Source organism: Dromiciops gliroides, chromosome 2, assembly GCF_019393635.1.
Source record: "Dromiciops gliroides isolate mDroGli1 chromosome 2, mDroGli1.pri, whole genome shotgun sequence".
Classification (NCBI taxonomy): Eukaryota; Metazoa; Chordata; class Mammalia; order Microbiotheria; family Microbiotheriidae; genus Dromiciops; species Dromiciops gliroides.
Window position 1 is genome coordinate 447,528,985 of NC_057862.1, and position 11,383 is coordinate 447,540,367.

General features: G+C 43.5%; 1 protein-coding gene across 1 annotated transcript in view; it reads right to left on the bottom strand.

Annotated features, from left to right (window-relative positions):
* The window catches only part of EDN3 (endothelin 3), a 47,691-nt gene extending 36,544 nt beyond the window's left edge, over window positions 1–11,147 (bottom strand). The window contains exons 1-4 of the mRNA XM_043980951.1: window positions 11,040–11,147; window positions 7,997–8,110; window positions 7,595–7,826; window positions 6,304–6,619 (exon numbers count right to left, since the gene is read on the bottom strand). Coding sequence (XP_043836886.1) covers window positions 6,304–6,619; window positions 7,595–7,826; window positions 7,997–8,110; window positions 11,040–11,147 — 770 coding nt within the window. The remainder of the gene's footprint in view (window positions 1–6,303; window positions 6,620–7,594; window positions 7,827–7,996; window positions 8,111–11,039) is intronic.
* Between the last annotated feature and the right edge of the window lie 236 nt (window positions 11,148–11,383).

The window sequence follows — 11,383 nt, forward strand, 5'->3', positions numbered from 1 at the left end:
CAAATCCATTGGTTCACTGAACTTGAAGGTGTTCTCAAGTTAAGTTCACAGTCTAGCTTCTGAGAACCATACCTTCTTAAGGCTAGCCAGGTGTGATTACAATCTAGTTAACTTTGAAGTAGACTAATCAGCAGTCAATCACTCTCACTTGATACAATCAGTTTAGATTAATCTCCAGGTGGGTCTCTGAGTATCTGCTAAATCCCATTATTTTATCACCCTTCACAAGTGAAACAAAATAATGTATATGGTTGAGTGATACAGCGATATTTAGGAGACTTCCTTCTCTCAGAAAAAAAGGGAGAAAAGGGGTAGGCTTCAAGTTGGATTGAAATACTAGATCTTTCCCTTCCTTTAAGACTATTTCTCATACTATTGGGTTTAAGTTCATACTTAATTACTAAAGTTTAAATTGACATGTTAAGTAAGAAATTTCTGGTTGAAAACTCATGGGAAGGTAGGGTAATTTAGTGGCAAAGGATTGGATTTGAGGTCAGAGCACCATCACAAGACTAGCTGTGTGACTGTGGAGAAGTAATTTTACCTCTCTAAGGCTCAATTTCCTTATCTCACAAAGAGGGATTCAATCAAGTCAATACAACAAATACCAATGGGGGGGGGGGGCAGCTAGGTGGCCCATTGGATAAAGCACCAGCCCTGGATTCAGGAGGACCTGAGTTCAAATGCAGTCTCAGACACTTGACACTTGCTAGTTGTGTGACCCTGGGCAAGTCACTTAGCCCTTATTGCCCCACAAAAACAAATAACAAACACAAATGAAACACTTGCTATGTGTTAGGTACTGTGGCAGGCATTGAAGGCAAGAACCAGACCCTATCCTCAAGGACCTAATATTCTAAAATATGTACTCACCTAAGTAGAATGAAGGTAAACTGAGGAATGAAAGAGGAAAGGTGGCAAACAACATTTCTGAGGCTTGATCTAAATTAAAATGTAATTGGTAACTATTTAACAAAAGAAATAAAAAAATAATACCACATAGATGATGTCAATATGTGGTTTTCTAAGTCAATCTGTAGCCCACAGAGACCTTTATATACAACTTACTGACCCTGCTCCCATACCACTGGGAAAGAGCACTCCTAATTAAGAGGTATAAGGTAAGGCTTCATGAAGAAAGCAGCACCTGAACTGAGCCTTGAACAAAAATGAGAATTTAGACTGATCAATAGTCAATAAGTATGTACCAAGTACTATATTGGGAATAAAAATAGAAGTAGAAAGACAGTCCTACTCTCAAAGAGCTTAAGTTCTAGTACTGGGTTGTTGTTGTTTTTTGGGGAGGCAGTTGGGTTAAGTGGCTTGCCCAGGGTCACACAGCTAGTAAGTGTCAAGGGTCTGAGGCCGGATTTGAACTCAGGCCCTTCTGAATCCAGGGCCAGTGCTCTATCCACTGCGCCACCTAGCTGCGCCAAGAGCTTAAGTTATAATGGAGAAAGACAAAAAGGAAGTTTATAAACTGGAGGGGGAAGAAGTCTGGAAGGTACCAGAGAGAAACAAAACCTAGATGACCTGGATGCCCTCCTTAAATAGGGGCTCTGGAAGGAGCCTGTTCAATCAGAAGGAGAGGTAACTGAGCCACAGGGTATTTCCAATGTGTGAATGCCAGTTCTGAGATTCTAAGATAAAGAGATTCTGGGGGTATAGTGGAAGAAGTCTGGAATATACACAAAAGGGAATTCCCTGAAGTCTCAGGTGTAATAAGGTGGTCTGCCTAGTAAGTCTTGTACAGAAGGGATGTATTCTAGGTGCATTTGGCTAGAAAGTAGAGTTCATAAAAATGGCCACAAAGAGAGATGGAAGCCAAATTCTGGAGGCCTTTGAATATCATGCTGGGAGAATGCATCTTATTCTCTAAGAAATGGAAAGCTACTGAGGTTTGGTTTGGTTTGGTTTTAGTTAGGTAATAGCATTGTCAGACCTGTGCCTAGAAAGATAATTTTGTCAGCAGAATAGAGAATAGATTAGGAAAAAAAGAGACTGAAAATAGGGAAAACCAATTAGGAGGCTACTTCAGAAAGATAGACAAAAGGTGATAGGGGCCTGAGCTAGGGCAGTGGCTATGTGATTAGAGGAAAAAGGGATATATACAAGAAATATAATGGAAGAATTGACCACACTTGTCAACTTACTGAACATGGGTAGTGAAGAAAACATTGGGGTTATTAAACTGGGTGACTAGGTGGTTCCCTCATTAGGGAATTTGGAAAGAATAGGTTTACAGGGGAAGATAATGCCATTTTAGATAAGGGTGAGTCTGAGATGCCTTTGGGATGTCCAAGAGGAGATACTAAGCAAGTATTCTATGATGCATGACTAGAGTACAAGAGAAAGTTGTAGGCTGGATTAAATTTAGGAGTCATCAGCAGAAAGATGATACCTGAACTCATGGGTGCTTGTATGTACAGAGAGGGAAAAGAAGACAGTGGAAGTCAAATCCCTTCAGAACACTCATGCTAAGAAGGTAGAGGATAAATGAAAATTCAGCAAAAGAAACTTAGAAGAAAGAGAAGAATCAAGAGAAAACAGTGACAAAGAAACCAAGGGAAGAGATTGCTCAGGAAGAAAGGGTTAGGATAACCTCTGCCTCACAGAGATAGCGTTTTGTAAATTGTAAAGCACTATACAAATGTTGCAGCTAGGTGGCACAATGAATAGAGTACAAGGCTTGAAGTCAGAAAGACTCATCTTCCAGGGTTCAAATCTGGCCTCAGACTAGCTGTGTGACCCTGGGCAAGTCATTTAACCCTGTTTGAAGTCTTTTATCTGTAAAATGAGCTGGACAAGGAAATAGCAAACCACTACAGTATCTTTGCCAAGAAAACCCCAAATGGGGTCATGAAGAGTCACACATAACTGAAATGACTGAACAAAAAAGCAACATACAAATGTGAGCCATGATTATTCCTTAATTATTTAATACATTGGATTTCTGACTTGTATCAACTCTGGATCCTCCTTTACTAGATTGTCTGGAACTCTATCCCTCAGTGGAAGGTCTTCATGAGTCTCTATGATAGAAAAAAAAATTCTACCTAATGGTCATGTTCCTGGTAATGAGCCCTCTTTCTCACTTTTTGGATTAAAGATACAAAATCCATTATCAGGCCCATACTTCAGGTTGGTTAGAACTTGTAAGAACTTATGCTACACTAACATAGACTCAAGAAAATCATCTTCACGCCACAATGAAACTATTGGGGGTTTGGGGCAACTAGGTGGTGTAGTGGATAGAGCACCGGCCCTGGAGTCAGGAGGACCTGAGTTCAAATCTGGCCTCAGATACTCAACACTTACTAGCTTGTGTGACCCTGGGCAAGTCACTTAACCCAATTGCCTCACCCCTCCAAAAAAAGAAACTATTGGGGGTTTATAGTGTTCTAGACCTGTGAGTTCTACATGTAGGGAATCTAGGTAAGAATTCCACAGATACAAGATCATCAACTTGTCTATAATTTCAGTTGCATGGGCTACTTGGTCAATATAACTTGCCCCATGATATGCACAACTCAAATGTATCATAGACAAGACTTGAATGCAGGTCCTGTCTGACTCCACATCTGATCATTCTGCAAGTTTACCTCCATATTAGCAACATTAATTTTATCAGTAATAAGCATTTATTGAGTTCCTCCTATGTTCCAGCCACTATGCTAAGCATTGGGGATACAAAAAAGTAAAATCAAAATCTGCTTATAGGTAAGGAGTTCCATATTAGAGATCAGCAAGTTATCTATTACTTATAGTATTGAAAGTTGCATGATGCACTTGCCCGTGGTCATGCAGTTTAAATTTATCATAGTAAAACTTGAAACCCACCCAGGTCTTCTTGACTGCAAGTCCAGTCTTCTGCCCATTATTTTATTCTGCCTTCATAGTAGCAGTGGAAGTAGTAGTAGTAGAAGAAGAAACAGTAGTAGCAGCAGTAGTAGCAGCAGCAGTAGCAGCAGCAATAGTATCATAAGTCAATAGCAAGTATTTATTAAGTACCCATAAGTGCCAGGCAGTGTGCTATATATTCGGCTTACAAAGAAATATAAAACCAGTCCCTACTTTGCCTTCATGGAGTTCACAATTTATTGGGCTAGATGATGTGCAAACAAACAATTATATATATTTTGGATGATGTGCAAACAACTATGTACAAACAAGATAGCTACAGGATGAATTGGAGATAATCTTGGAGGGGAGGTATTAGATTTAAGAGGGAGCAGGAAAAGCTTCTTGCAGAAGGTGAGATTCCAAAGATAATTAGCTGTACAGAGGAAATAAAGGTCCCAAGGAGATTCAGAGAAATACCATGTATTCAGGAAAGCTTATTTATGCAAAACTGAACTTCAATACTAGGTATTCTCACCCCCACTAACACACACACACACACACACACACACACACACACACACACAGGAAAGAGTCAGTTGGGTGAAGGCACTGGACTCTACTGCCCCTTTTACCATAGTTTTCACATTAAAGAGAGTGTAGCACAATACTTATACTCAGAGCTAGAGAATTAAGAGGTAGGCTATGTCACCTGCTAATCTTCATGCCTTCATGTTTTCTTATCTACAAAATGAACTGATTAATAATGCTTGTGGCCTTGTAGAGCTATATTATGAACAATAAGCAAAAAGAATTCCAGAACATTAAATAGGGTTTCCCAGACATAGATCTCCCCAGCTACAATCATGAAATACACATAGGAGGCGATGCAGCTAAGTCTTCAATAGCCAGGAATTCTAGGAAAATCCAGAGTGTTGAAGAGAAAAGCAGAATCATAGAATGTACCTTGGAGTTAATAGATTCCAACCTCCATATTTTACAGAAGACTACTCTAAAACCCAGAAAAGCCAAAAGATTTATCAATCACACAGAGCTGGGACTCAAAGCCAAGATTTCTGATTCTAAAAAACAATTTTTCTTCCACTACAGCACCAAGAAAAGAAAGACTGAGGCAAACCCTAAGATTCCCCCATTGGCAGCTTCCAACTTCTGTATGGTATTAGTCATAGTATGCTGGTCTCTGCCCCCAGGCACTAATGCCCTCCCTCTGGAAATTACATTATATCTATTTTGCATTTAATTTTCCAAGTATCTGGTATTTCTCCCCAGTAGTGTGTAAGCTCCTGAAGAACAAAGTATTGTTTCACCTTTTTCTTTGTATCTGCAGGGCCTGGCACATAGGCACTTAATAGATGATTGTTTAATGAATGAACCATATTGGAACTGCCTAGTTGGTGACTCCCTTATTTGGGACTCAGAAGACAGAACAAGGACATGGTTTTGAATCCAAACTCTGCTATTTACTACCTGTGTGACCTGAGATGGGTCTTTTATAGACTCTGAGCCTCAATTTCCTTATCTATAAAATTAGGTTGAAGTAGATGATTTCTAAGGTCTCTAAACTCTAAATCCATTATCTTACTATATATAAGCCAAAACAGTATTGAAGAAAGGTGGCTAGGCTGGATGTCAGGCAATCCAGGTGCCCTAATGGAATTATATCCAGATTGTGTAACACACGCTTAGAAATCCAGAATGCTGGCTGGCTAACTCAGATTCATTCCCTCGATTCCAGGCCACCAGCCCTGATTGTGCTCCACGCACTGGATGGCAGGCTGCCTTTCAAAGAATTCAAAAACCATTTGAGCTTCCCCAGGGTCAAGAGTGGTGAAGGCACCACTTACCCTCTGGGACAGGAGATAGCTTTCAGGACTTCCTCTTTCTCAGAAAAGAGGCTTAGAGGGACTTATCAGGTATCTAACCCCTCCTGCTCAGTTGCATTTCACTTGAAGGCAGGTCTCACCCTTCCACTGGACCAGAAACTTGGAGATTGAATTTCTCCTCCACCACCCAGGGGCCTCCCAAATGAATAAGGAAGGGACTAAGCTTCCAACTATAGCGAAGAGTATTTTCTGGGCCCCCAGTAAGCATGTCCCTGCCAGAAAGCTAAGAGCTGTTGGGAGGGCACAACAGGTGGGACCTAAGATGGGACAGACTACTTTTAGAGATGGATGCTTCAGGACCCGGGAGGAGATCCCATATTGAAGAGAATTCAGGAATTCTGAGATCTAGACAAGGGGAAAAGATGCAAGCAGTTGTTTGTTTCTGTGTTTCAAACTATTTTTGGTGGAGGGTTGGGAGAGTCTTGCACAGGGGCACGAATATTTGTCTAGACCGTCAGGCTATGCCCCAACCCGTCAAAGGTTGCCCACTTCGTCCTCTAACCCGCCCCCATCCCACCCCCATCCCTACCCCGCGCCCCACCTGGGGCTACTGGCTTACTCGGGCGTATTGATCCAGATGATGTCCAGGTGACAATAGTACACGCACTCTTTGTCCTTGTAAGTGTAGCAAGTGCAGCGCTTTTCTCTCTTGCGCGCAAGGCTCCCTTCTGCCCCCATTGATGCATGCCTGGGCTCCCTGGGCCCGTCCTCTCCCTTGTCCTGCCCCGCCCCAGTCGGGCTCAGTTCCCTGATCTTCGCAAATGCCACCATTTCATTCTCTTCTCCATCGCTTTCGCGGGCTGCGGGAACCCTGGGGCCCCCGCCCCCTCCAGCTGCCCCAGGCTCCTGGCGAGGCACGGACGGAGTCAAGAACCCTGCATGACAGAGAGAAACCTGTAGAGCTGCTCTCAGATTGCGCCTTTCAGTGCCACCGAGGGGAATGCCACTCTACGACCTGTTCTCTCTCCCAGAAACATCTTCGTCCCCACCCCACCCCGACCCCCGCTCCAGGGATTTCACTCTGCTCTGCACTGCCTCAGCTTCTTCCATCCCCTAAACCCTGGAGATCCATTCTCTCTCTCTCTCTCTCTCTCTCTCTCTCTCTCTCTCTCTCTCTCTCTCTCTCTCTCTCTCTCTCTCTCTCTCTCTCTCTCTCTCTCTCTCTCTCTCTCTCTCCTCCTCCTCCTCCTCCTCCTCCTCCCCCCCCCCCCGCACCCCATCCCAGACTGCTGGGAGAAAGAGGAGGGCATAGGTTAGGAACTCCTAGGGGAATAGGGTGAGGGGAGAGAAAAAGAAGGGCGTTGTCTGGGATGGGGTGCAGGGGGGGGAGTGCTCTGCTCCCACCTGTCTACCAGGGAACAAGCCCACCCCAATCCGCATGCACCCCAACCCAGCGCAGGGACAGCTCCCACAACCTGGCCAATTTGCCCGCTGGGCCTCAGACTTTCTGACAAGTTTCCCAGGTTTGGCCGCATGGGGGAGGGGTTCTTTCCAGGAGATCTCTGGGAGCCGTCTGGTTCCCGGCTTCAGGGTCGGTAAGAAAGCAGTTGTGTGTGTATCCCCTCTCCCTTTCTATCTTCCTCTCCCACCCAAAGAAAAGTTTCTGTAGGTTGCACTAGCCTAGTAGACTGAAACCAAACAAAATCGTTTTCGGCACCGCTCGGGGAACCAAAAAGCGACCTTCTCCTCCACATGGGGTCCGCTCTCCCAGCCCTCTGCAGCCAGGTTCCATTGCTGGCAATGAACCCGGGCTATCCAAGATGATTGGGGAGCTGTGGGTTGCTGTCCTTGTGTATGCATTGGAGGGAGGGAAGGAGGGAAAGAGAGGTAGCTACCCTAATTCCAGTTACCTGCGGTGGAGGTCACTGTAAGTCCAAAGAGGAACCACAAACCCGAGCTCCATGAACCCAAATTAGCCGATGGGCACAAAGTCAGAGGAAGAGGGGAAAAATGCCCCGGACTGAAGGAATTTGCCCCTCGCAGGAGGCTGCGGAGCTCCCGGGGCTCCGTTGCGCACCAATGCCCTTGGGATCCAGATGTGATTAGAGCCAGTCCGGAGGAAGACGGATATGTGGCGGCTCTCTAAGTCCAGAATCAACCCAGGAGGGCGCTGAAGTCGTCATATGAAACTTTCAGAAGAAGTTGTTCATTTCTTCGCCGCTCTGCAAATATTCCTTTTCTTCCCTCTCTCCCCCACCCCCCTCTCTCCGTCCCTCCCTACCCCCCCCCACGCACACCCTCTCCAGCCTCACCTCCCCCGCCCCAAGGATGGGTCGAAGCCTCAACCAGAGTCTTAAAGTCGGGGGCACCCGCGGCCGCCTCCCAGCTTTCCAGGACAGCTGCCTCCGGGACTCGGCGGGCTTGCACTGACGAGGGCAAAACAGAGTTGGGAGAGTGGGAGGGAGAACACTGGTAACTGGAGGCCGGGTGCTTGTTTCTCCTGCACAGTGAGCCTGGGAAAGGGGGCGGGGGCTCCGGGGGGTCTGAGCGGAGACAGCTGCCGGAAGGACACACACACACACACACACACACACACACACACACACACACACACACACACACACACACCGAGAGTCAGCTGGTTACATTGTTCATGGGACTGAGTTTAAGCAACTTTGTTATCATTTAATCCAACCTCTCTTTAAAGATGAGGAAACTGAGGTCCAGACAGTTGAAGTGATGAGGTTCAAATCCAGGTCTTCTGGATCCAGATCCAATGTTGTGCTTCACAACAAGCTGATCCCCAAGTTTAGAGAATTCAATCATGGTACCTGTGCTCTTCCCTGCTAAAGTGATGCTCTGGTATTTAACCTAAGGTATAGCTTCTTTTGTTTGATATTTTGGAGCACAGTGTCATAGATAGACTTCCAAACTTAAGAAAAGCAGATTTCTTTGTTCATCTATTTCTCCAAGGACATACCTTGTGCTTACATAAGATGCTGACAGTTTCAAAAGTCCCTTGAAGTTTTTAAGGTTAGTCATCTAACAGGCATTGGGTTCAGCTAGGGGAAAAGCAGAGGCACAGGCTATGGTTAGTGCAGGAGTTCTTAATCATTATTGTGTCATGAACTCTGGCAGCCTAGTGAAGCCTATGGATTCCTCCTGATAATGTTTTTAAATGCCTAAAATAAAATACATAGGATCACAAAGGAAACCAGTGGAAATACAATTATCAGGATATTAAAAGTTCCAAGTTCAATTGGAAATGTTTCCACTGACTCCTTGAGGGTCTCTGGACCCAGGTTAAAATCTTTGTGTTAAGAAATCTCTACAACATTTCCAAGAAAGTTATAGATTCTGTCCAGATGATTATTGAGTTAATCCAAAGTGCAAGAGTGAAATACACCAGCTTTTGGTGCCCTTCCCCCTGCCTGTATCCTCTTTTCAATTTATTCAACAAGCCTTTATTAAGAGCACTATTATATGAGAAACACTATGCTAGGCCTTTCCCCACATTCATCTAAACAAGCATAAAACTAGTTTTCCATTTTGAGAAAAAGGTAAACAAAATAATTATAACAACATAGTAACTCCCATTTTGATAATGTTTGAAAGTTTACAAAACACTTCTAAATTCTGGGAGGGAAGTTGTCCAAGAATTATATGCCCCCATATGCTTATGACCACAGAAAAGCAAGAAGCATTTTGAAGTGTTTATTATTCACCAGTCACTGTATTAATCAGGTAAATGGTTCTGATTTTTCTAGGATTTTATGTAATTTTTTTTTCATTCTCACCAAAGTAGTGGCTATAAAGCAGCTGTTAAACAAAACTCAGAAAAACTGCACCTCTGTCTGTTTCAGATGGGTCTCGTGCAGTGTAAGCCCTGCTGTGAATCAACGTTTTCACACATGGCAAGAACAAAGCATGCCTCTGATGACTGAGAAGACCAGTTGAAGCTGAAGACAACAGAATTGAAACAACTGCTGTCTGTCCATTCTTTAGTCACAATAAGCAAACATAAACACGTGAAGTCATTAAATCCCACTGACTTTTTTTTGCAATTTTAAAAAACGTTGGGAAGTATAAAGAAGTGGAAGGGTTTTTTTTCTTTTTCATTTCTAAGTATATGTACTAATAAGGAAAAGGACCTCCCTTTTTCTTCTTAACCTGGCATAGTGGTGAGTTTACTGGAATTAGTGTCAAAGAGGAGAGGTATTTAAATCCTGTCTCCCACATTTACTAGCATTCTTTATGATAAGCCCCCCCCAAAAAAAAGTGGCTTCAAGAAATGTATTTATCTGGTTACATACTATAATGCTATGCTATAATGGTTCTTCTTCTTCTTCTTCTTCTTTTTTGGTGAGGCAATTGGGGTGAAGTGATTTGCCTAGGGTCACACAGCTAGTAAGTGTTAAGTGTCTCAAGCCAGATTTGAACTGAGGTCCTCCTGACTCCAGGGCCGGTGCTCTATCCACTGCACCACCTAGCTGCCCAGATAGTCCCTCTTCTTAAGAAGCTAATGGTCTAATAGTGGAGGAAAACATGCAAACAACTATGTACAAAAAAGACACCCACACACAGAAGATAAATTGTAAATATTCAACAGAAGAATTATGGGAGATTAGAAAAAGCTTTTTGGAGGTGAGATTTTAGCTGGGACTTGAAGGAATCCAGAGAAGGCAAGAAGCAGAGATAAGAAGGGAGGACATTACAGGCATGGGGAACAGCCAGTGAAAATATATCCCAGTTGAGAAATGGAGTTTCTTCTTTGAGAAAAGCAAAGGGACCAGTGTCATTGGATTGAAAAGTACATTGGGGGCAGCCAGGTGGTGCAGTGGATAGAGCACCGGCCCTGGGGTCAGGAGGACCTGAGTTCAAATCTGACCTCAGACACTTAACGTTTACTAGCTGTGTGACCCTGAGCAAGTCACTTGACCCCAATTGCCTCACCAAAAAAAAAAAAAGTACATTGGAGGTGAGGGGAGATAGGGCTAATATGTAAGAAGGCTGGAAAGGTGGAGGTGGCCAGGTTATAAAGGGCTTTGAATGCCAAACAGGGGATTTTTATTTGATCTAGCGGTAATAGGAACTGAAGTTTATTGGGTAGGGGGTGATATGGTCAGACCTTTGCTTTAGGAAAATCAATAATAATAATAGGAGGGAAGTGCACAAGCATTCATTAAGTGCTTTACAAATATTATCTCATTTGATACTCATAACAACCCTGTGAGATAGGTGTTGTTGTTACACCTATTTTACAATTAAGGAAACTGAGGCAGAGAGAAGTTAAGTGACTTGGCCAGGGATAATACCTTTCCAATCTTCTTACATCTTAGCTCTATTTCCTCTCACCTCCAATGTCCTTTTCAATCCAATGACACTGGTCCCCTTGCTGTTTCTCAAACAAGAAACTCTACTTCCCAACTGAATATATTTCCATTGGCCATATCCCAAATCCATAATGCGTTCCCTCCTCATCTCTGCTTCTTGGCTTCTCTGGATTTCAATTTGGATCTTCCTGACTCCAGACCCAGCACTCTATCCACTGTGTCATCTAGCTGCCTCATAATAATTGTCATATGTAGTGATTTAATATTTGCAAAGAGTTTTACAAATATTTCTTATTTAATTCTCACAACTACCCTTTGAAATAAGTAATACTGGTATTATTTATTATTGTGACAGTTAAGAAAACT